This window comes from Chionomys nivalis, chromosome 2, assembly GCF_950005125.1.
Source record: "Chionomys nivalis chromosome 2, mChiNiv1.1, whole genome shotgun sequence".
NCBI lineage: Eukaryota > Metazoa > Chordata > Mammalia > Rodentia > Cricetidae > Chionomys > Chionomys nivalis.
The window spans coordinates 11,511,945-11,537,726 of record NC_080087.1 but is presented as its reverse complement, the minus strand read 5'-3'; the positions used below and the strand labels follow the sequence as shown (position 1 = coordinate 11,537,726).

At 45.3% G+C, this 25,782-nt stretch overlaps 1 protein-coding gene across 2 annotated transcripts in view; it reads left to right on the top strand.

Moving 5' to 3' along the window:
- The window catches only part of Fndc1 (fibronectin type III domain containing 1), an 87,177-nt gene that overhangs the window by 5,730 nt on the left and 55,665 nt on the right, over nt 1-25,782 (top strand). The window contains exons 1-3 of one of the 2 annotated variants that reach the window (XM_057762640.1): nt 16,730-16,919; nt 20,164-20,250; nt 20,797-20,865. The exons of the other annotated variant lie outside the window; for it this stretch is intronic. Coding sequence (XP_057618623.1) covers nt 16,772-16,919; nt 20,164-20,250; nt 20,797-20,865 — 304 coding nt within the window. The 5' untranslated portion in view covers nt 16,730-16,771. Of the gene's footprint in view, nt 1-16,729; nt 16,920-20,163; nt 20,251-20,796; nt 20,866-25,782 lie in introns of those variants that run through there. 2 annotated transcript variants of the gene reach the window in all.

Genomic DNA, 25,782 nt, shown 5'->3' with positions numbered 1-25,782 from the left:
GTATTAACAATTGCGAATAAAATATTAATAAGAAAGGGATTTGAGGGGCTGGAGAGATGGCTCAGAGCTTAAGAGCATTGCCTGCTCTTCCAAAGGTCCTGAGTTCAATTCCCAGCAACCACATGGTGGCTCACAACCATCTGTAATGGGGTCTGGTGCCCTCTTCTGGCCTGCAGGCATACACACAGACAGAATATTGTATACATAATAAATAAATAAATATTAAAAAAAAAAGAAAGGGATTTGAAACCGAACTCTAAAGCTGGGGTTTGTAACCTTTTAGCTGTTGGGGAACCCTTAATACATTTGTAGGCCCAGGCCAAAGTTGAAGCAACTGGACCAGGGAGAAGAATATGGAAAGTTGAAGGTGGGGGCAGGGCTCATGGTCTTGTTGAATGAGCTCTCTCAGTCAAAGCTAAAGCTTCATTTTTGTACCTAGGAAGAGTATTGTGAATATTATAGTTATAGTAATCAGAATATTCCATATATCATGCTACACTTAAAACTAAGTGTAACAACCTGTGGTGGTTTGAATGAAAATGGCCCACAAAGGGAATGGCACTCTTTGGAGGTGTGGCCTTGTTGGAGTAGGTGTGGTCTTGTTGGAGGAAGTGTGTCACTGTGGAGGTGGGCTCTGAGGGCTCATAGATGCTCAAGCCACGCCCAGTGAGACAGACCACTTCCTGTTGGCTGCCAGAAGTAGTAGTCTCAGTTACCTCTATGGCACCGTGCCTGCCTGCACACCACCGTGTCCCAACAGGATGATGATGGACTATATCTCCAAACTGTAAGCCACCCCAATCAAATGTTTTCCTTTATAAGAGTTGCTGTGCTCATGGTGTTTCTTCACAGCAACAGAAACCCTCAGACACAACCTAACTGGAGAGCTGTGAATGCTGATTAAAAGGAACAGCATTGTCGTTTTCTGTGATGGCATCAGAAGACTCAGTACAACACAAGCTGCAGACACGAATTTCACCCTGTGGTGTAGGCAGCCTTTTTTATTTCCTATCCATAACTGACTCTTCCCAGGGTGTTTTTGTACTTAGTTTCCACATCATGACACTCGTCTTCCTGTGGGAGTCAGGTTCCAAGCTGTTAACGTGAGCTGCTCCCCCAAAGGCACCAGCTAGTACATACTTGTCCTAGGATTTGGACTTAAATCTTAGAAATTCTGAAATCCTCCCCTGTAGGCTACCAGAAAGGAGAGTGCTGGGAGCAAGCCAACATGCCAGCACTCACACAGTCATTTCTCTCTCTTCTTGACTGTGAACGTGATGTCTCCTGGTGCCTCAGCCTCTCTACATGATCTAAACTGGAGCTGGAAGCTCAAGAGATGAAGGCAGAACTGCACCCTTTCCGGGTCTCTGCTACTTGGCTGTCAACAAGTGATTCCATCACAGTGTGGTGTGCCGAGCTCAAGTAGGGCTTCCCCAAAGGAGCAGTTGTTGTCAACCTGGTCCCTATTGCAAAATGGACCAGGGGTGTGGCTAGGAGCAAGGTCCTTCCTATAGTAGGCTTGTTAAACTTGCCCCATCAGCAGCTGGAGACCTATGCTTGTGTGTCTAATCCCACCCTTAACCCCCCCCATGCTTTACCTCCACACACTTACAACCAACACAATGTGCATCTAGCACCCACACTTTCTACCTCTAGAAACCTTGAAAGTATGCTTTTTGGTTTCAACCAGGTATGGGTTTGATCAGTGTCCCTGACTAGTTGTGCAATGGGATTGGAGAAAAAATGGCTACCACAGGTAGAAGCGTCTCCGTTCCCTTGCGTATTCCCAGTGCCTTGCTTAGACTCCGAGACCTAGTGTTGCTGGATGAATGAACGGCAAAACTGACACAAGGTATCTGGTCGACCACGCCCATTTCCTTCCTTAAGATTTTACACACACACACACACACACACACACACACACACACTTTGTTCATTACTTGGTATTACTCCTTTATTAACAGATTGTCTGTTCCCATTGACAACCACTAAGTGACTTACACATCTTTAAAAACTAGTCATTAGAAATCAGGGCTGTCACTGGGTCTTCGTAGTTTCTGATCACATCTGTTCCACTGCCTTTTTTTAAAATCTACCTCCCCACAACACTTGTCTGTCTTCTTTTTTTCTTTTTATTATTATTACAAATTTTCACCTCCTCCCCTCCTCCCATTTCCCTCCCCCTCTCCCCTTCCCCCCTCCCCTCCCTCTCCAGTCCAAAGAACAGTCAGGGTTCCCTGCCCTGTGGGAAGTCCAAGGTCCTCCCCCCACCATCCAGGTCTAGGGAGTTGAGAATCCAAACAGACTAGGTTCCCACAAAGCCAGTACATGGAGTAGAATCAAAACCCAGTGCCTTTGTCCTCGGCTTCTCGGTCAGCTCTTCATGTCAGCCACATTCAGAGAGTCCGGTTTGATCACATGCTCCATCAGTCCCAGTCCAGCTGGCCTTGGTGCGTTCCCATTAGATTGGCCCCACCATCACAGTGGATGGGCACAACCCTTGTGGCCCTGACTTCCTTGCTCATGTTCTCTCTCCTTCTTCTTCTCATTTGGACCTTGGGAGCTCAGTCCAGTGCTCCAATGTGGGTCTCTGTCTCTATCTCCATCCATTGCCAGATGAAGGTTCTATGGTGATATATAAGATATTCATCAGAGTGGCTATAGGATAGGGCCATTTCAGGCTCCCTCTCCTCAGCTGCTCAAGGAACAAGCTGGGGACATCTCCTTGGACACCTGGGAACCCCTCTAGAGTCCAGTCTCTTGCCAACCCTCAAATGGCTCCCTTAATTAAGATATATATTTCCCTGCTCCCCATCCACTCCTCCTCCATCCCAGCTGTCCCATTCCCCCAAGCTCTCCCCATCCTCCCCTTCTCAGTTCTCTCTCCTCATCTCCTCTTACCCCCGGCCCACCCCACCCCCAAGCTCTCAATTTTTGCCTGGAAATCTTGTCTACTTCCAATATCCAGGAGGATAACTACATGTTTTGTTGGAGGGGGGTTCACCTTCCTATTTAGCTTCTCTAAGATCATGAATTATAGGCTCAATGTCCTTTATTTATGGCTAGAATCCACTAATGAGTGAGTACATCCCATATTCATCTTTTTGGGTCTGGGAGACCTCACTCAGGATAGTGTTCTCTATTTCCATCCATTTGCATGCAAAATTCAAAATGTCATTTTTTTTTTTTACTGCTGAGTAGTACTCTAATATGTATATATTCCACACTTTCTTCATCCATTCTTCCATTGAGGGGCATCTAGGTTGTTTCCAAATTCTGGCTATTACAAATAATGCTGCTATGAACATAATTGAACAAATGCTTTGGGGTTTTGACAGGGCATCTCTTGGGTATATTCCCAGGAGTGGTATTGCTGGATCCTGGGGTAGGTTGATCCTGAATTTCCTGAGAAACCGCCACACTGATTTCCAAAGTGTTTGCACAAGTTTGCATTCCCACCAGCAATGGATGAGTGTTCCCCTTACTCCACATCCTCTTCAGCAAAGGCTATCGTTTTTTTTTGTTTGTTTTGTTTTGTTTTTTTTTGATTTTAGCCATTCTGACAGGTGTAAGATGGTATCTCAAAGTTGTTTTTGATTTGCATTTCCCTGATGGCTAAGGAGGTTGAGCATGACCTTAAGTGTCTTTTGGCCATTTGAACTTCTTCAGTTGAGAATTCTCTGTTCAGATCAGTGCTCCATTTTTTAATTGGGTTAATTAGCATTTTAAAGTCTAGTTTCTTGAGTTCTTTATATATTTTGGAGATCAGACCTTTGTCTGTTGTGGGTTGGTGAAGATCTTCTCCCAATCAGTAGGTTGCCTTTTTGTCTTAATGACAGTGCCCTTTGCTTTACAGAAGCTTCTCAGTTTTAGGAGGTCCCATTTATTCAATGTTGCCCTTATTGTCTGTGCTACAGGGGTTATAAGTAGGAAGTGGTCTCCTGTGCCCATATGTTGTATTGTCTGTCTTCTTTTATTAGTATTTTGTTTTGTGTCCTAGGCTGGCCCTAAACACACCATCTAACCAAAGATGATTTTGAATTTCTGAACTTTTGCCTCCACAAGCTGGGACTGCAAGCATGTTCCCCCCATTTTTGGTTTATGAGGTGCTGGGGATTGAACTCAAGGCTTCATGCACACCAGGCAAACACTCACCATCTGAGCCCCATCCCCAGGCACCTCCTAGCACATTTTCTAAAGGAATTTTCCAGGGAGCTCTCAGGGATATCTGAGTGGTGACCAGGGACACAGGAATGCCTGGCTGTTTAACATAGTTAGACAATGACTTTCACATTTGGGGGAAAGAAATGAATTTTTAGAGAGAGTTTTTGTGTGTGTTTTGGCTGGCATGTCAAGCAGTTTGTAGTGGGCTGAGTCTGAGTTGAACCAGCGAACAATGGCAGTTCTTTAAGAAATCATTTCTTGGTTGTAAATTGAATTTGAAGAATGTGCAAAAGATCCCATAAAAACCTGGAAAGTACTGATTTCCCGCGAGTCTGTGACCCTTTCCTCAGCAGGCATGTCCCTGTGTTCCTTCTGCGGCTCTCAGCTTCTGCTCTTTGCAGTGGCTTATCTCCTTATGGTTGTTATACACGATATCTTTCTAATCCACTCCAGAAAGCTAATGATGTAGATGGGGGGGATAAGATTTCCCCCAAACAGTAGCTTCTGTTTATGTTAGCTTTCAAACAAAACGCCCAAGAGCTTTAAAAGTTTAAATCCTAATGATCCCATTTTGCCAGTGTGATTGGTTAAATTTGCCCTCATTTCTGGTTTCATTGTCCTGGGGACAGATGTACTCAAGTCAATGGCATTCTGACAAAAGACAGGCGTTGTCAAAATGGTATTTCCAGAGTGTACCCCTAAATCAATAGCAATAAGTTAAAGTGAAAGCAGTTCTCACTTCTAAGTCAGAAGTGACTTGACTTCATGAGTCCACAAGCAAGAGTGTGGGTAACCCTAAATCCTTTGTTATGTCAGTGGATAAACAAACAAGGGGACTGTTTATCTCTTCTGCTGTAAACTGGGGAGCAGAGAGTCCTGGACTGGTTGTGGGGCTCAGTGAGGCCAACGGGGCTCAGGGTCATTCCATGTCCCCTCTCTGCCACTGCTCCATGCCATCAACTCCCACTTGTCACTCTGTTGCTGGATGGTTGTGGCCTGTCTCGGGATGATGTGTGACACCCAGGAGGTGAGAAAAGAAGCTAAAAGAGGTTATGAGCATGCTAGGGCCCCTTTAAGTTGTCCTTCCATAAGAGACAGTACATTTGCTCACCCGTGTCAGAAGCCAGACTCACTTGTGTGTCCTAGCTGCAAGGGAGGCTGAGAGTGAGGGCTTTCACATGTTTAGCATTCTAGCTTTCTGGTAGGGGAAGGCAAAGGTCAGAGGAATGGGGAATAGTCTTAGGGTGCCCATAGGTGGTGGTTATCATGGAAGGGACAGAGAAGTGGGGAATGGCCTTAGAGTGGCCATAGGCAGTGGTTATCATGGAAGTTTCAGATTCTGTCAAAATGCTAAGCAGTTATAAATTACTTAGGAAACTTGAATAGGACTGATAAAAATCCAACAAAAAGCATCTTGGGAGATAAGACAGGCTTATGTTGAGAGTATCCTTGGGCACATAACCAGTCTCTATTGACTTAGGTTTTTCATTTTAATTTTGTCATTTCCTGCCTTACAAAATAATTCCTTAGTTATTACTGATTATTATTATTACCGTTACTATTATTTTAAATTTGGAATAGGAAATCCCAGGCTGGCCTTGAACTATGTAGTCCAGGATAACCTGAACTCTTTTAAACCAGAAGTATTTTATTTGTGTGTATCGGCATGTGGGTACAAGCATGAGTATGTGCAACTGTGTGTGCAGGGGTCAGACGAAGACGTTGGCTTTTTGGAACTGGAGTTGCAGATCTTTGTCTTGCTCATCGCACGGGTCTTGGGATCTGAACTTAGGTCCTCATGGGCTCATAACCACCCAGCCACATCTCCACCCCAGACATGTCTTTTTATTGCTCCCTTTTGTGCTTCTCTGCTCTCTAGCTCTTTCCCCAGTTACTGGGATGGAGGAGAGAAGCAGGTGAAGCAGGAAGACAAGGAAAGGGAATAACAGGAAGAGGGCTTCATTAGCAAATGTGTGTTCTCTCCATTCAGCTTCCCTTGGGTGCAAATCAAGGATGGTCTGTGCCATCGCTGTCTGTAAGAAGCTGCTAACCCAGGCATTGTGAGCATGTTTGATGTGAAGACATTGTGAGCCAGCATCTTACTCATGCAGATGATCTTGCGTCCTGGGGCTCTTGCTCCAGATCACTCTCAACAGTAGTCTGTGGTGGCCCATGTGTGACCAGCTTGAGCGTAGCACCCATATAGATATCCAGGAGATGTAGTTATCAGCTTTTGTTTCTACAGCGAAGTGTGAACCTACTGAGCTGGCCCACCTTCCACAGAGATGAGTGCAGACTGGTGGTGCCCATACGATGAGAGAAGCAGAGTGGGCTGCATTGCCATTTGGCTTCTTGGGGTCGATGAGGAAACAATGTGATTCACAATTGTATTCAGAGTCTGCTCAGAGCTGTCATGAGTACTTTGGCATACATGCAGGGGGATGAAGCCTTCTGTTCTGAATGAAGTGGTGCTTTGTTATCAAAAGGCTAGCCGGAGGAACAACCACAGAGAATTCAAGTTTAGCTGAAAGGGCAGTAGATGTGAGCCTGAGGTCCAACTGGTTCCTGTGTGCATCAGTGAGTGCTGAGAGCAGCCAGGGATGCAGCCAGGGATGCTGCGGTGATGGATGCTGCAGCTGGGATGCTGTATCCAGGGTTGTTACAGCCAGGGATGCTGCAGCTGGGATGCTATACTCAGGGATGTTGCAGTGAAGGATATTGTAGCCAGAGATCCTGTATCTAGGGATGCTGTAGTCAGGGATGCTGTGGTGATGGATGCTGCAGTGATGGATGCTACAGCCAGGGATCCTGTATCTAGGGATGCTGTAGTCGGGGATGCTGTAGCCATGGATAATGCAGCCAGGGATCCTGTATCTAGGGATGCTGCAGCCAGGGATAATGCAGCCAGGGATCCTGTATCTAGGGATGCTGCAGCCAGGGATTCTGTATCTACGGATGCTGTAGCCAGGGATCCTGTAGCTAGGGATGCTGCAGTCACTTGCCAGGAGCAACCCAGGTCATCCTGACTCTCGCTAGCTGGTACTCAGTTGTGCATGGTGCTTTCACTGCACAAATGCAGCCTAGCATGGAGATACCTGGAAGCAGAATCCAGCTAGTTAGCACTGTGTGGAAAATGACTGACTTTTGAGGACCATGAACCGAGATGAAGTCTGAACACCCAGGTTGTTGTCTTGGCTGTCCTTGTCCTTGTGGAGGACCCAGGACATCTGCTAGTCTTGATACTTCTCTTTGCCAAACTACGGCATGGCTTCCCTGTGGTGGGGTCAGACACTTTCTGAGCAAAGCTCTTTCAAGTCCTTGTGGTGTTTTTATTATATACTTATTCACTTTGGGTTTTTCCAGACAGGGTCTTACTATGTGCGGCTGGCTGTCCTGGAACTCACTATGCAGACCCGACTGGCCTCAAACACACAGAGATCCACCTGCCTCTGTCTCCCCAGTGATGGGTGGTATTAAAGGGGCTCACACCATCATGCCAGGCTCCCTGTGGTCTTTTATAAGGGTATATTCCACAGACCCGCAGTCAGAGCCCCAGAGAACCAATGTCAACTGTGGAAAACCCTCCTTTGGAGCCTTGAGGTTGAGAAACTTCAGAAGAAGAACCAGGCTGTTGTTGCTGTTGCCTTTCTGTTGCAAAAATTCTTTTTTTTTTTTAACTTAAAATAATTTAGTTTAATTTTACACGCCAACCCCAGTTCCCCCTTCCTCCCAGGCTGTTATTTTAGTGTGCAGATTGTGTCTACCCGATGGCCACCTCTCAGCGAAGATCCAGTTGGTCACTGTGGGTAGTGCTGGTCCCCACATGCCACACAGCCTCTAATCAACCTGCACCTTCAGTTTCCCAACTTTTATCTAATTACTCTTCATAAGTAAACAATAGGGAGCCAGATATTGGGGTAAGAACCTGAATGATCAGAGAAGCAGCGGAGAAGCAACCAGGGACCTCCTATCTCTTCCATTCCTCCATCTAAAAGAACTGAGATCCTCTCTAAGCCCTGCCTTACTGCTTCCTGTCTATCTGTCTTCAATCTTCTCAAACCTTTATGGTTAATTTTGGTCAGTTAGAGGCTAGCTCTGCCTTCTGATTCAAAGCAAGCTTTATTGTCAGGTTGTGATCAAAATACCACACAACAGGGAGGGTCATAATTATTTGGCAAATATATTTTCATTTGAAGACTGATTTAGCCAGTCAGCTCAGAGATTTGTCCATGTGCAGCCAGCCTTCTGCATGTTTCTGTATATTCCTGTGCTCTCTAGTATTTGTGGAAGATTTGGGGAAGTGTTTCCCCTTTCTCTCTGAAATAAATCTCAAACTCATCTGTTACCTTGATTCCCGCTAGCAAGATGTACAACGGATTAAGTGTGTCTTACCCTCTTCCGGAATCTCTGGTGGATTTTTGGTTACATACTTGCGGTTGAAGCTGAGGTGATGACTCAGTTGATGAAGTACTTGCCTCGTAAGCACGACAACCGGAGCCTGACTTCTAGACCCCAGTTAAATGCCGGCTGTCATTGTACATGCTTGTAATCCCAGTGTTGGGCAAACAGAGCCAGGGGCATCCCTGGGACTCAATGGGCAGCCAGTCTAATCAGAGGAGATGGACAGTGTTGTAGAGAAGGACTCCTGAGGTTGTACACACACACACACATGGCGGGGGGGGGGGGAGAGAGAGAGAGAGAGAGAGAGAGAGAGAGAGAGAGAGAGAGAGAGAGAGAGAGAGACTAGTGTTGTATTCAACTCAATGCTTCACTTACTGAAAGCAGTTTCAATCAGTGATTCCCAACCTGTGGGTCGCTACCCCCAAACCAGGGGAAAACACAAATACTTACATTATGATTCATAATAGTAGCAAAATTATAGTAAGGAAGTAACAACAAAAATAATTTTATATTTGGGGGTCACCACAGCAATAGGAACTGTGTTAAAGGGTAGGAGTGTTAGGAAGGTTGAGAAACACAGGTTCAGATGTTTCCAATGGATGGTAAAACTATTTTCAAGTATAAAATGCGGAGACTTCTGTCAGCAGCCAGTCTTCACACTGTTGGAGACTGATAATGTCAGAGTGTTTGGGATTTAAGTGGCTTACCTATTTTAAAGCCTGACCATTCCTCTGAGGGCCTTCTTTGTAACCAAGCTGGTCCTCATCTGCACTGTGGACCCGCTGCTTCTCGTGTTTATAGTGGGTGCTCCCTGGGCACGGCAGCCTCTGTCTGATGAAGCTTGTTCTTGCCTGCACCGTGGACCCCCTGCCTCTCGTGTCTCTTTTGAGTGCTCACTGTGCACGTCTATTGTGGTGCTCCTTGGGCATGGCAGCCTCTGTCTGATGACGCTTGTTCTTGCCTGCACCGTGGACCCTCTGCCTCTCACGTCTATTGTGGGTGCTCCCTGGGCACGGCAGCCCCTGTCCACTGGTGTTGGCTCTCCTCACCTTGGGTGGTTCCTCACTGGCAGTTTTTGTGACCTAATACATTGGCTGCCGGGTTAGTTTCAAAAGTTGCTTTTGATTTTCTCAGAAGATCTTTATGGTGCCCTGGTCCATCAGTGTCTGAATACTAGAGGCAGAATCTCAATTTGGACTTGTTTAAGTTTCAGAATCATTGTTTCTCGGAGTCAGGCCATGGGAAGTCCAGGAATTGGCCTTAGGGACCTTAGAACCCAGTACTCCCTATTAAATCTGTTTCAGTTGCTATAACTAAATATTCAAGACTCGATGCTGTGTAAAGAAAAGATGTTTGCTCAGATCACAATTTTAGATCTCTATTCCCTTCTGTTTGTGACAAGATCAGGCTTTCCGGAGTTCCAGAACCCACCCTCTCGGCATCTTGGTGGTGTACCCGGTTATAATAAATACAGACAGAGGAGACTTCTGGGCATGTTGGGGGCCACAGGGTCATATGTCTGTTATAGAATTGAGGAGAGCCTACTGGATAGACAGAAGAAAGATGCTACCATTTGCAGATCTTCTAGAGTCCACTAGAGAGCCCTCAGGGTCTCTAGCCATGTAAGTCACTGGCAGACGCTGAACTCAGTAGCTCTTACTTCAGGGTCCTGAAAGTTCAGTACTGAGGAGGTTGTTGTCTGAGGCAACCCTGCCCTCACCTGAATGAATCCTCTATGGGGGACAAATGGAGTAAGAATCTGGGGAGGGAAGATATTTAGGTATTCGTTTCTTTTGATACTAAGTTAGAAGACAACCAAGGCTTTATGCCTGGACTTTAACCATTCCTGGGGACTTTAGTGATGGGATGAATGTACCTGACCATTGGCGTAAGTTTGTTTTGCTGGAGTCATCTAAACAGGACAATTTTAGGAGGTCACAGCATCTCATTACTCCCGAATGAGCTCTTTTGAATGTCACACACCGGCACAATTTGAGACCAGAAAAGGACAAAATAAGGTTGTTACTTGGCTTGGTATTTATTGGTGTGGAGGAAACACATGGCTCTTTTCTCTTGCTTGCACAAGATACAGTTTGCTATTGAAGACTTACAGACGGTGCTAAGAGCCCATGACTGTCATAGTAGGGTATGACCAGGACTCTGGAGAACCAGTGAGTCCCTCACATCTACTTTTCAGATGTGGTTATTGTTTTCCAAGACAGGGATTCTCTGTGTAGTCCTGGCTGTCTTGGAACTCACTCTGCAGACCTAGCTAGCCTCAGACACAAAATTTTGCCTGCTTCTGCTTCCCAAGTGCTGGGATTAAAGGTGTGCACCACCCCTGCTCCAATCAAACTAACTTTTAGTTGCATAAGTTTCTTCAGTAAGTACTTGTCAAAGAATTGATAGCGTTTCTTTTAAAATCACCAGTGTGTGGTTAATTGCTTCAGAAAAGAAATTGGTTCTTTCTGGTCAATATTTTCTTAGTGTTTTTCTCTAGAGCTGTGGGATCTAAAATGATCCTGTCCGCAGCAGCTTTCTGGGGCAGATCTAAGATGGAGAAGGGTTGTGTGGTTATCAGTTTCCCTTTCTTTCTAGAGGGTAAACTGCCTGTAAGTCAGACTTAAATATTCACCCATTCACCTACCACTCATTGATGCCAGCGTGAGCCACCGTCTTCTGAGCTGTAACAGTTTTGGCTATAGTCATTCAGCTGCAAAACTGCAATGGAGCGGTTGGCAGTAAGTGGGCCAAACAGAAGAACATTCCCAGTTTGTTTTTTCTTGCCTTGGCATTCCCTGGAAACCTTTGCCTGGCCCTTCTCTCTTCTCCTCTCCCTCCCATTCCTCCAGCTGAGTCTCCACACACACCTCCCTTTCTCTGTTTACCTGATGAAGCAACTGTGCTTCAAAAGAGAGAACAAAACCCGGAAGGATTGGGTTGTAACTTTGAATCTATTTTTCTGAGCATGAGTCCTCCATGGAGCCTGACTTTATTGGTCCAATTTACTGACTGTGCTTTGGACCGAGTGTTTCTGCATTCTGAGACATAGCTCTCCACACGACTCTCTTTATCGGAAACCTGTGTGCAAGTCATTAGTGTTGCTAGTAACTAGGCCTGATAGCACCCCACACCCTCTCTACCCTCAGCCCACCCCCAGGTTTCTGTTAACTCTTAGGACCGAGGGCAAGGCAAATCCAGAGTCCTTGGGTTTTGGGAAGGGAAGGATGTCTGAGGTGGAATATGATAAATGGGCTGATCAGTACACGTCCTAGCAACAGGTCGGGGAGTTCTGACGCCTTCTCCACCTTCTCCATTCTTTAATCTCACCCCTTTCTTCATGGACCCACAGTCTCAGAGGCAGCTCTGCAAGGCAAAGGACCAAAGGATGCTGGGAGGTTGTCTGGGTTAGCAACTAGAGGATCTCTCCTTGGGTCGTGGTAGAGGTTGCGAACCAGTCATCAGGGGGCCTGGTCTACTGTGTGTGTGTGTGTGTGTGTGTGTTCCCTCACGGTTTTAAAACAAATGGAATTAATTGCAAGTTAGCATAAAAATTAAAATATTTAATCAAAAGCTAAGATTTTTGTCTTGAAACTAGTAAGTAGGTCCAGTGGTAAAGGTGCCTGCCAGAAAGCCTGAATTCAGTCCCATGTGGTGGAAGGAGAGAACAGACCTGCGGATTGCCCTCTGACCTTGACATGTGCCCTGTGTATATGCCTGTCTCCCCCCTCCCCCAAAGTAAGCAAAGTGTAGTAAAGCTTGAAATGATTTCTGTCTTCTTAGAAAGGATCTCTGGGCACCTGCGGGTCTGGAACCTGAGGTCTGTGTTGTCAGCAGGTGCCTGAAACTAGACAGTGACCCCGTGTACACAGGCACCTTTGCTATACCTTCCTGGCCCTTGTAGGGATGTGAGTAGGAGAACCCTGGGTTGATGTGTTCATCACACACTCCTTCCTTTGCCCATTGCCAGTGTGTAGTTAATTATGGAGGCCAAGACACATTAGAGCAGAAAGGCAGAAAGGGGCCCAGCCAGCTGTTGGCCCTGCCCACTCTGGAATGGACTCTGTAGACCTTGGCCGGGCTGGCCCTGAGGACTTAGCTCTGACTTGGGTTTAAGGTTGTGTGTTAACACTGGAGAGCCTCTGAGGTCTGTTCTAGAAGCTGAAGACTGCCCAAGGACAGTTATCTTAAGGGTACTGCCGCTTTGATGTTTGAAACAGATAGCCCTTGTGGGGTCCTCTTGGGTAAGCCTTGGGGTTTGGGACTAGCCCAAAGTAAGGAGTCAGCGTGAGTACAGAAGACAATTCCTAGATGAGCAGGTAGACCCTTGTGGCAGCTGAGACACAGAGTGTGGCTATGGGTGGCACCTGATCACCAGAGCAGCATTTTGCTATTTAGTAACAGCAAAATATTCTTCAGTCTAGACAAAGCCTGCTGGCATGATTTTGCCACAGTATGGAATTGCCGGAACCCTAGCTGGCTAGCACTGGCTGCTGGTTTGGGATGAAGCATCTTCCTGTCTTTGTTCAAAGCCAGCCTGGGATAGCTGGAGGGGCAGGTTGCAGACAGAAAATTCTTCTAATTTAACCCTAAATCCCTCCCTTCAGCTGTGACTTAAGCTCACTTCCTCACTGAGCATGCCCGGGAAATGAAAAGCAGCTTGTCGGGGTCCTATCTGTCTGCTCCTTTCCCCTTACACTTCCTAAAACTGCAGCATTGACATTTGAGTCTGTCTGTTTTCTAAGAGACAAAGCTCCTGGGACAGACAGCCACTAAAGCTGTATCAGTGTCCTCTCTGGATAAATGTATAGAAAATGATCTTTAAAAGGCCGTGTGCTCCACCTATTTATTGGACACTCAAGAAGAGCAGTTTAGGCCTGTAGCCCCAGCTCCTTGGGAGGCTGAGGCAGGAGAGTGGGATCAAGGTCTGCCTGAGCTATAGAATGAGCTCAAAGGAAGCTTAGAAAGAACTTGCCTGGAAATAAAATGTTATATATATATATATATATATATATATATATTATATATAATATATATATAACTATATATAAAATGGTTGTAGTTATATAGTTATATATAAATCATATATATATGGTTATATATAAATACTTTATATTTATGTGCACACGTGTGTGCTGAAAATATAACTCAATAATAGAGTACTTGCTTAGAAGTGGAAGTCCTAGATTTAATCCCTGGTTTCATAAATAAATCCATATTTAAATATAAACACATAAGGGCCTCTGTGTGGTAGGTAGTACAGCTTCACGCTATCAGAACGATCATTTCTCACCCAGAGCCTGGAATCCAGCCTGGAAGTCCAGAAACCACTTTCCCTGCATGGCTTTACTTCATACTGGGAGATTAGAGGTAGGACAGGTTGTTACGTTTCCAGTTCAGGCACAAGTTTACTGTGACCTGAATCCGCATGGTGGTGTGCCCTAGCTGGAAGGACTGACCCGCTGTATCCTGGGTTGGTACCCAGGCATCGATGGAGGAGGTGGTTGTTGCAGGGCTGGCACGGCCCAGGAGGTTGTCTTGTTCACCATCGCATCCTCTTGTCAGCCAGTTCCCCTGATTATCTGTGTTTACTGGGAGGTGCTGCAGATGTCATGACGTCAGCTTTAACTGTTAAAGCTGATGGGAATCTAGGAATGAGAGCATGTAACCAGAACAAAGACTTCATTTCACTGGCCCACTGTGTGTTGTGAAGGGGAGGTGGTATGTTGACCTAATGAGTTTTGAAAAACCTTAATTCCAGACTGATTCTCCGGCTTCCTCTGAGACATGACTTCAGGGTGCCCCCAAAGCCTTTGTACTCAAAAGTGACTTCTACCGGTGACGCTCCGAGGCATAGAAAGCTATTTCTCTGTTAAGTTTTTGTCATGAGAATGCAAATGTCCCCAAGAGCACATGAAGGGTCAGTTCCAGCGTTCTTCCCAGAAAGCAGGGTGGGGCCCTTGGCCAGCTTTGGTTTGAAAAAGGATTATTGTATGAAGAATAAGTTGTAAGGCTGCCACAGCTTAGATGATCCCAGAGGGTCTGTGTTACAGGCGAGCTCTCTAACTCCTGGGCATATTGGGAGGTTGTGGTGTAGGAGGAGGGACCTAATGAGAGACTTTAGGTCCTAGAGTTTCGCCCTTGAAGAGGACAGTGGGAACTATCTCTTGCTTCTTAACCACCATAAGGTAGGCCACTTTGTTTTACCATTGATTTTACCACCATGGCTGCGTCACCGCAGATCCGAGGGCTACAGGAGTGATCAGTCATGGACAGACACTTCCAAAATCATGGCCAAGAGAAGTCCCTCCTGTTTCTAAATTGACTCTCTCTGGTATTTTCTAAGTGTGACAAGAAGTTGATTGGCCCAGAGGCACAGCAGGGAAGAAAAGTGAATGTTTGTAGATGGCTCTTTTTTCTAGATGACAGTGATGGCTCTTCTCCCAAGATGAAAGTGATGGCTCTTCTCTCTAGATGACAAGGATGGCTCGTCTCTCTAGATGACAAGGATGGCTCTTCTCTCTAGATGACAAGGATGGCTCTTTTCCCTAGATGACAATGATGCTCTTCTCCCTAGATGACAAGGATGGCTCTTCTCTCTAGATGACAAGGATGGCTCTTCTCTCTAGATGACGATGATGCTCTTCTCTCTAGATGACAAGGATGGTTCTTCTCTCTAGATGACAATGATGAAGTGTTTTCTGGATTGGGAGAAGCAAGTATGGCTCATTTCTCAATCCCAGGAAGTCACTGGCATTCTGTCCCTATGGCTCAAAGATGGTTTACCTGTGATTTCTCCTTTATGGCACTTTGGGGGCTTCATATCTGGAACTGGGAGGGGTCCTTTGTGGATTATGATCAATGAATATCATCTAACATCTTGTTTTTTGTCTCCAGATTGAACATCCTTCCACTAATGATTCAAAAAGCAACAAATCCATCCTCTTTACATGTGTTGTGAATACTCCCAACACGCTTCCCTCCAGAGCCGTGGGGCAATGTTCAGAGGGAGAATGTTTGGTGGATCTTACAATCACCCATGTCATTCTGTTCAGAGGTTCCATCGGCATCAAAATCACATGCTAACCCATGTGTGTGTCCTCATGAAAATGTTGTCTTCCCCTTCCTCCAGGAGATTTCGAGTGCATTTTTCTTAATGTTTTTAAAACTAAGATCTCCCCTCCCTTTGGTTACTTCTTTTTGTCTTTGCTGAAAGCGCCTCGTGTTATTGAATAATCAGCCATCTTATTACCTGAATTAGCTGAAACTTTGTTTGTCTGTTGCTGTTGCTCTGTGAATATCTAGCACACGTTGCCACGTTCTCACACTACTGCCTCAGTCAGCAGTGAATGGAGAGATTTTGTTAGGTAAAATGATATGTATCAGATTGGCAATTTTGAAAATGAAGAAAAAAATTTTAGACTTCATCATTGAAGATTCAATGGTGCTTTAAAATTGCTTTATGTGTGTAACCATTTTGTTTGCATTTATGCAAGTGCATCACGCTCGTGTGTAGCCTGTGGAGGCCATTAGTGGGTGCTGGAGCCTTTGGAGCTGGGGCTACAAATGATGCTGTACCATGCGGGTGCTGGGAACCTACATGTGTCCTCTGCAAGAGCAGCCAGTGCTCACAAGCACCGAGCCACCATTCCATCCTCACAACGGTCCTTCTTAATGTTCTAATTTTTTTTTCTTCTGGGAAAATATGGAACAATTTGAAAATCTGAATATGGTGAATATTCTTCCTAACCCTGGTCGTCAAGCCTTCTTCAAGGTGTCTAACTTAACATACGGGACACCAGGAGCATATGGGGTGAACAACAGTCTCTAGAGAATATAAGAAATTACTCATTTGTTTTGCTTGCCTTGGTATGTACACATAATCAAGGCAAGCAATGCCGAGTGTTTATTTTCACTTCCTTCCCGTTTGGTTTAAATTTACCACCCACAGTTATCCAAAATACAGAACCCCGTGTGGGACCGGCGTGTTTGTTTCGCTGTCAGGCTGTGCTGAGGCGCAAACACGACTGCACTCAAGCCTTTAGGATCACACAGATCAAATGTCGTTTCCTTCTTACTAACAATCTCAGGGAACGTTCAAAAACGTAACCTCCCAGCCTGCCCTTGCTGTAAAGTTGATAGTTGCGCTGTTCGTATAGCTGACCACCCACTGAAGCCAAGGCATGTGAGACTGCTGTCCACTAAAATGGGCCTGAAGGTCGCATGGGACCCACCCAAAGATGCTGCCAGTAGACCTGTGGAGCATTACAACATTGCCTATGGGAAGTCACTGAAAAATCTTAAGTACGTCAAGGTGAATGCGGAGACAAACTCCTTCCTTATTGAGGACGTGGGTAAGTGACATGTTCTTCGCAGCTAACTGTGCGTCAACATTCACAGCTATGTTCTTGGGATAGCTGTCTGCAAGGCAGAGTGTGGCTGGCCCAGGCGACCCGAGAGTCTTTGGAAACAGGAAGCCAAGTTCTGAGACTCATCATAAGGTTATTCTTTGAGGCTTCACCATGAGGCCTTTTCGTTTCACCCCAGGCTCTTGCCCACACCCTTCTTAGCCACAAAACAAAATAGAAAGTTTTAGTGTTGGAATGTGTTCTGGAAAACACACTGCTCCTTTATTTTTTTTGGTCTTGCAGAAACTTGACTATTAGATGGTTTAATAGTCTAATGTGAACAGTTCCCCTTCATCAGCCTTTTAATAATTAAGTATGGCTGACCCGCGAACAACTTGGGTTTGAACTGTGTGTGTCTGCTCAGATGTGGAGTTTCTGGGGGAAGATTTGTGACAATTGGCAAGAAAGCTTGCTGACGAGCTACAGATCCTAGTGATGCCATGAAAAGGTTGGCTGTGTCAAAATGCATAAAACATGTAAATAACTCTGCATTATATCCGCTAATATACTGTAATATACAAATCTGTTTAAAGTTAGTATTTCTCAAGTATACACACAAACACTTAGAACCACGTAGAGCACTTGTCTCCGCTGGTCTTTATTGTCAACACAGCCTGGAATCATCCAAGAGGAGAACCTCAACTGAGAAGCTGCCAAGCTCACGTTGGCCTGTGGGCATGCCTATGGGAGATTGTCTTGAATATTGATTGATATAGGAGGACCCAGTTCACTGTGGGCAGCAACATCCTTAGGTGGGTGATCCCGAGTCATGTTCAAAAGCTAAGTAAGCTCCCCCAAAGTGAGTCAGAGAACGAACCAGCAAGCAGCTTGTTTCCCGACGTTTCTGCATTGAGGGCCTGCTTGAGTTCCTGTCCTAATTTCCCTCAGTGAGGGAGTGTGACCCGGAAGTGTAAGATAGACAAACCCTTTCATCCTCTAGGTTGCTTTGGGTCAGAATGTGTTATCACTGTGACAGAAGAGATGCTAGAACAGCATCCCTTGCCTTTGAGAGATGTCTAAACCAAGTCTGCAGCATTAAATCATGACTGCAGAAAATAAACTCTAGTGACGTCAGCCACTCTTCCTGGGGGCTGTCCAGCTCCCCCGTAAATCAAGCATCTCAGTTAAAAAAAAATACCTTGTCACTCTGATTTGCCTTTCATTCAAATGCTACCTGGGATACAGGAACAGGAATCACTTAACTCCTGTGGTCCACGAGGCATCCAGGCAGCAGTGAGCTCATAGTAGCTAAGATTTTGGGAAGGTCAAAGTTCTTATATGCAGGTTTTCACCTGCACGGGTTTTGGGACCCCTAATACCTGAGTTGCCCAAGGTCTACTGAAGCATGTCCCCATGAAGACACACAGAAGACCAGGCATGTGGAATGGTATAACCTTTACTGAAACCGGAACTTTACTTTCAGTAGATTCTGGAAATTGGGAGCATTTTAAGTCTTGCCTCAGTGTGCACTGTCTTAAAGGTAGCACTCTAGGGGGTCTGGACTCCGGTTTGGAGATGCCACCTCTGTACCCTCCTTTCTAAATGCTCACCATCGTGTTAGATTACAACCTTGAGATTGGGCATGAGCATGAGGGTGCCCCAGACCCAGCTGGAGAGCACCAGGCAACCCTTGTGCCATGGTAGATCGTGGCATAAATTCTAGTCCACCCCTCAGCATCGATGCCTTGGCTGAGTCCCTGGACTTACTTCTTCCCCACCTTCTGCTGGGGATCACTGTGCTCTTTGGGCAACTGAACAGAAAGTATATAAAACAGATATTGCGGTATCCAGCTTCCCTACTGCCTGCTGCCTCCAGCTAAATACACAGTCCTCTGAAACAATGTGGCTCCCACCCCCAGTCCATCAGCGAGGTTAAGTGTAGATGATATAAGGACCAAAGACATGAGCAGGGCTGTATTTGCTTAAATGCTAGGTTGTTGTGATTGCTGTAGAGAAGAAAAATACATGACAAAGGGCTGTTCCACCCACTAAACAACGTCTCCCAAGTAAATGATGAGTTAACAGGACGGGAGGCAGAGACATGTGGCCTCCATTGCTGGGAAATTCAGATGGGTCCAGAGCAAAGAAAGCCTGGCAAAGCACAACTCTGTGTTCTGTTGGGACCTGGAACAGTTTCCCATTAGCTCGGCATGTGGTGCCAGACTCCAAACGCCACCAGCTCCTGCCAGAGAGAGACAAAAGTCATGCTTGAGCATAGCAGGTGTCCCAGATGGTCTTGAACTTCTGGTTCAAGGACTGAAGGAGGTTTTGTATAAAAGAATGCTACTAACCTTGAGAAATGCCACGAGCACTTACGTTTTCAACAGGGCAAACACCCGTCTCTCCAACCCTTCTTCTCTCCCCATGCTCACAGACTTCAGTCTCCTTGAGGAACTGCTCCCGGCTTACCTGCCAAAAGACAATCATTCATTTTGAAGAAAATTAGTGTTGTTTAGTTTTGAACACTCTGAATCCGGGATGTGTCCTCTTCATGCTGTGGCCCTATTGATTTCTTTTCGGATCCCAGCAGCTTCAGGGGATCAGCCAAGGAGACCTCTACTACTTGCCTTGACCCTGAGGCCAAAGTGAAAAACCAACCTAATTATTTCAAGATTAGCATTTTCAGAATTCCAGGAAATATTTTTTTAACTTTTTTTTTCTTTTTCAGTTGAAGTAGTCAAAAACCACATGCAGACATAGCCCAGGGAACATTTTACTGTGAAAAAGAAAAATTCCATGGAGCTTTATGTAGAGCAATAAAGATTTTATGAGTTTCATTGATATTTATTTATTATTTTTTTCTGGATCTTTCCATCTGGAGCATCCCTGTGCAGTGTTAGCAGTCTGTGACACTGTGCTCAGGTACCACATGGTCAGAGAGTTCTAATTTCTCTGCTGCATTCATATTAAAAACTTCTACTCTGTCATCAATGGTGCAGGAATCCAGGTTTGTTACACTTGCCTGCACTTTGTACTAAATGTAGCTGAAATTCTTAGGGTCAGCCATGCTTCTGCTGTCTGAGGAGAATGCAAGCGATTTTTAGAAAAAATAAAGAGAAAGCTACTGTTGGGCTTACTGTGTTTGGGCTTTTGTATTTGGTGGTAACTGGTGAAAGTGAGACGGTTAATGAATGAAGCCTGTGCTTCTGGAGGCTTGAGACGGCGCTTTGATGTGAACCGTGTGTTTCAGAGCCGGGGGTGGTGTATTTTGTGCTGGTTACTGCAGAGAACCACAGTGGAGTGAGCCGCCCCGTTTACAGAGCTGAGAGCCCACCCGGTAAGTCTGACCTGGAACGGGAGGCTGTGCTTCACTGACTAGTCTGGGAGAACCCCCTCTCCATGCGTCTGCTGGCCTGGGTGAGTTCGATCCCTGGAGCCCACAAGGTGGGAAGAAAGATCTGACTTCTGTAAGGTTGTCCCCTGATCCATACATTCACAGTGTGGAATGTACACCCCCAATCCATAAGTAGAACTTAAAAATTAAAATTAGAAAGACTAAGTGACTCCCAGACAATCCACATCACAGGCAAGACCAAAGCTAGAGAATCAGGAGAGAGGGTTTCTCTGTGTGTGAGGTTTTGGTTTTATCCCATTTTGGGAGAAGTTTTGGTGCAGTTTACAAACATTTTGGCTGATGTTTTTCAACAAGGCTCAATTAGCCCTACGACTAATTGTGTTGTCCCCGAAGCTTAGGTGTAGAGTTGCTCATAGCCTGAGAGAACCCTTCTGGGAGACAGTTAGACTAGTTACTAAGGACGTTCTGAACTTCTGAGAATCCCGCAGACCTCATTTCTAACTATCCAGTTGCATTTCCCCAATTTAGGAGGTGAATGGATCAAGATTGATGGTTTTCCCATTAAGGGTCCAGGACCATTTAATGAGACCGCCACAGGTACTTCTCGCTCACTTGGCTCATGTCTTCGCCGAAGCCACGTCTCCTAAAAGGGTTGTGGCTCTGTCACACACATGCGCTCACAAGCCTTCATCGTGTTCCCATCGCTAAACTAATGCACTTGCTGGTGGCCCAGACTGCAGCTGGTGTTGTTTGTGGCTTCCTGTTCCTTCCTGTCCCCATGTGGGCCGCGTCTGTGTTTACATCTGGAGATCATCACCAGCTAACAAGCAAATATGGTGGCTGAGATGGTAGAACTGGTCCAGTTAGGAATTTTATAGTCTTTTATCTGTGAACAGCATAATGGACTGAGACCCTTTAAAACAATGGCTCTCATTGGCCGTTGTGTGTCAAGTCTTGCACTTTTCTTGGAAGACTCTGAAATATCTTGGGATATGCCGGATCCCAGTCTTCCATCTCTGCTCCATGTTTGCATGTTTGTGTGTTCTGTGTGGACCTCGATGTTGTCTGGGTATATTGTTTTACTTATTGAGAGAAGAGTAGCTATTTCTTATGAGCTGTTACTTGAAGACACTTAATTGATGGTTTAAAAAGTAGCCCAAATGCCGCAGGGCAAAGAGCTGTGCTTTGTTTCTGTGTAGCCTGTGCTGAGACACGTTGACCTGGAGGTGAGTATTTGCTGAGGCTGATGATCACGATGTTTCTCAAATCAGTATTTTTGGTGGAGACAGTTGTCAAAGTCTTTCATACAGGTCATGGGGGTGGAAGAACAAAAGAATGAGCTAAAGAAGCTGACTTTAGGGGGAAGCCACAGGCTCTTCCTCAAGTGTACTGGGCTCAAAGCAGGGGGTGCTGCCATGGGCACATTTTGTAGGTGAGTAGAGATGAGGTGCTGAAAGCTGAAAGAGGGAACAGCAGTTAGATACAGTTGGGGAGTCATTCTGTAGAGTGAGAGTTGAATTGCAGAGATTATGGGGGTAGGAGAGGATTGGGAGAGAGAAGGGGGACCAAGGATCCACTTTGGCACACACTGGCAATATAGAAAAGCCCTTTATCTGCAGGAAGCGTGTTCCAAGAGACATGTAGAACCCGAAATCACAGATAATACCAGATTCTCTACATTTCATGATTTCCCCTCTCTTCACATACCCACGGACACTTAGAACCCCTAAGTTAGGCACACTGAGACTTTAACACTAGTTATAATAAATAAGAAAGTTCTAGCAACACACAATAACAGTAATGTGAATGTGACTGGGCTCTTCTGTCACTCCTAGAGTAACCGACTGTACTGGATTTACTCTTCTCAGGGCAGGACTATGACCTGATCAATATGGTTAGATAAAGTAACACAAGTTAGGCATTGTGATACTGATGGGAGATATCATGTATCAGGAGATGTTACTAGAACGAAAGTACCCAGACAATTGCAGGAGACAATTTGATGACTCAGAAAGTTCCTAGGTGTTCACCAAGAGGGCAGCATGCACACAATGGACACCCTGGATGAAGGCATCATTTGTATCTCAGGCAGGAGAGAGCGGGACAATGGAAGCGTTCATTACCCTTTACAGAACAGCGAGCATTTTCCTTCTGAATTGTTTATTCCTTGAATTTTCCACTTAATTTTTTGGAGGATACAGTTGCTCACAGATAATTGAACCTGGGAAAGTTCAGCTTTGCATGGAGGGGGATACTGCACATGAGAGATAAAGGGTAACATAGGAAAGGATGTTTATTGCTGATGTGTTTACTCCTGAAGACACACGTGTAATCAAGTAGACACACATATTTTACTGGCTGGTGTACATGTCTTGTATTTGAATCTCCTATTTGTATTTTAAGTGTTTATTTTATACTTTTGACCTGACATTAGTTTTAGAACTAGGAAAGTTCTTGTTTTTTTCATAGATAATCACTTTCTCTGGCCATCTTTAATGGAAGTGTATGAGTGTGTATGAAAGTGTCGATGAGTACATGTCTTCATATGTATGATGTGGCCTCCCAAGTGTTACAGATTCAGGCTCTGGAATCAAAGAAATTCATGCTCTAACTCATTGTTGGTTTTATACACCATGACGATATTTGGCATCTTTCTGTAGGAGCTTTGGGCTCTGTGACTGGCAAAGCTCTCTGTTAGAATACATGATCTCCATTTGTCATTCATAATGAATAAAAGATACTAGAAGAGGTGCCCAGCTGAACTTGCAGCATATAATGTAGGCCATTCCTCAAAACACTAACAAAATAACCCATGGTATCCAGGGAGCACAGACTCAGAAAATGCTACATTTCATTGTCAATGAAGATAGTGACAATTTGTGGAAAATTATCCATGAGTGATTGTTATGTTATGTATATCTTTTGCTTTTGAGACTTAAAAAAAATAGCCATTCCTTGTTCACGGCAATGGTTAAGTGGATAACAATTCGATCAAACAAAAGGGGCATTCCGAATTGTGCAGGTCTGCATACACAGGAAAGGATTTTAAACCAGAGATAGTTTACATTACAGAGATAATGTAACCTCAGCATTGGCACTCCGTGAGAGGCCTGGCAGGAGTCGGCTGGTGCTTCAGCCGACAGTGTCTGGTATTCCATCAGGCGCTCTGTTTTGAAATCAAGGAGAATCCATCCTTTATTCTTCTGAAAACAAGGATTTCAATTCAAATTCCAGAAGGCCTCCTGGATCTAAGGCTGGCTTAGATATATCAGATCCAAATAGTCTTTACCTGAAAATAGAATTTCAGTTGTTAATCGATTCCTTCAGTGCCTGTGGTTTTGCCAGCATCGGACCCAGAGGTCTCTAGCCTGGGGGACAAGATGGACAAGGAGGGCTCATTGGCATGGAATGTACACACTAATGGGAAATAAAACCAAGAAGCAGCTAAGTGAACCACAATGCATCAGTCTAGTGTTGGCTGGGGCTGCCACCTATGGAGGCGAAAGGGCTTGCACAACCAAATGTGTTTTCAGTGGTTCTGCGGAGGCCTGAGAGTAAAGTGTGAGCAGGCTTGAACCCGGATAATTCTCTGTTTATAGATGGCCTCCTCCTCTTTCTGTCTTTATACCGACCTCCCTCTGTCTTACACCAGAGACGGCAAGCATCTGTGGGCCTATACTCTTCTTTCTGGAAGAACACCAGTTTATTGGATGAGGACATCCCCTGACAGCCTCATTTAAACTTGATTATCTCTTTAAGGACCCTATAGCCCTAGGCCCATCTTGAGGTTTTGGGTTTAAGACATCAGTATATGAATTTCTAGAGGACACAATAAAATAATCACAAATTATTAAAAAAAATAAACCGTAATCTTGAATAAGCAGATGGGGAAGTCTGGTGATAAGATGGTATCATCAAGCTGAGACAGAGAAGTAACATGAGGAAGAGGAGGAAGAAGAATGGAGGTTGGTCAGGACAAGTGACTCTGAGTCTGGTCGCTCACCCAATACAAAAGGTTTGGGCTCAGAAACAGTAGACTAAGCAAAAACACAGTTCCTGGCCAGTGGCCTCTGCTTCTTCCCACCCACCTGAACATTTCCCCTGTTTTTTGTGCGGAACCCGCCTTCTGGGATGTCACCTGCCTCCCCTGCTTCTCATCCCAGGGAAACAATGTCATGAGTCGTTTGTTTTCTACAACGCTGCTTTCTTATCATTCATTTCAGAATTCTTCCCTGCTGTCTTAACTTCTCTAGCAGCTGGCTCCAGAGTAGCCAGGTCGCAGAGGCAGACCCCTGGGGTCAGGACTGGGCCAGCTCCCAACTTTGATAGTGAGCAGCGCACGGATCAGCTGGGCCAGTTACTATTCATTTGCCAAAATTTCAAACTGGAAGCCATGTTACATCCTAGTTAAATTTAGTACAGAATATGCTTGTATTTATTTTAGTAATCGTTAAGGCTTTCTACAAATCCAATCCTCTGTGATTTTCCCTCAAGTCGTGGAGCTGAATGAATGGGATCCAGAGCTGAGACAAAGTCTGAGTTTTGCTTCATGACGTCTTTGCATTCTATTTCAGTTCTGAAGGTTGTTTATGCTTTCAGTAGTTCAATGATAGCTTGATCTAAGTTGGGTGTGGTCGGCACCATTCCTTTCTGGACATTGTCACCAGCACTGTGGTCCAGACATTCCCTTTGGTTATAGTCACTGGCCTTTCAGCTGCTCCCCCAGTCCAGCAACATGAGGGCACATGTGTAGTAGTAAGTCTTACAGATCAGGCATCCTGGGCCATATCAATCTCCATGACGACGACCCATTTGTTAGCACCAGCTCCTAGCTTCTAGCTGCTTGGTCTTGTCATAGATCTAGAGGTAGGCTAAAGTTGGTCCTTGCTCATGCTGAGTTCTGAACTCCTCTGTCTGTTGGCAGGGTATCTTGTTTCTTCTATCCCTCACACCATAAACTTGCTTCCAGACTTTGTCAGGCCCCAGTTCCGTATCTCAGCCTGGGCCCTCAGTGCGGCATCAGGGCATCTGTCTGTCCTTACACACTCTTTTCTCTTCCAAGATGGCTGTCTCAAAAGGCAGCCACAGTCATCAGCTTCCTGCTGGCCTGTGTTCTCCTCCCTCCTGTCAGGTGCTCTTGCTTCCTACGCCTCTGGGGGTTAAAGGTGATTAGATGATACATCTTGTTGTCCTTAGGTGACTTCCACCTTCCTTTCTCCCTGCTTTGTGGAAAGCTGAGTCTCTTGAAGGCTGACTTCATTCACAGAGGGCCTTCAAATCCCAATGAGACCCCAGGGCAAATTTGGGATTAGATTTCGCTCTGGAGCCTTTCCTTCAGCAGCCTCCCCGATGCCAGCTCTAAAGGTTGACACAATACTCTTGCACAAATAATTTGACACAGAAATAACTTAACCATGAAATAATGAAAAACCAGTTTACGCTTTTTCTTACTATCTTGCTTAGTTGGTTCTTTCTTTTGTGGTTGAAGCAGAATGTCTGGGGCTAGATAAGTCA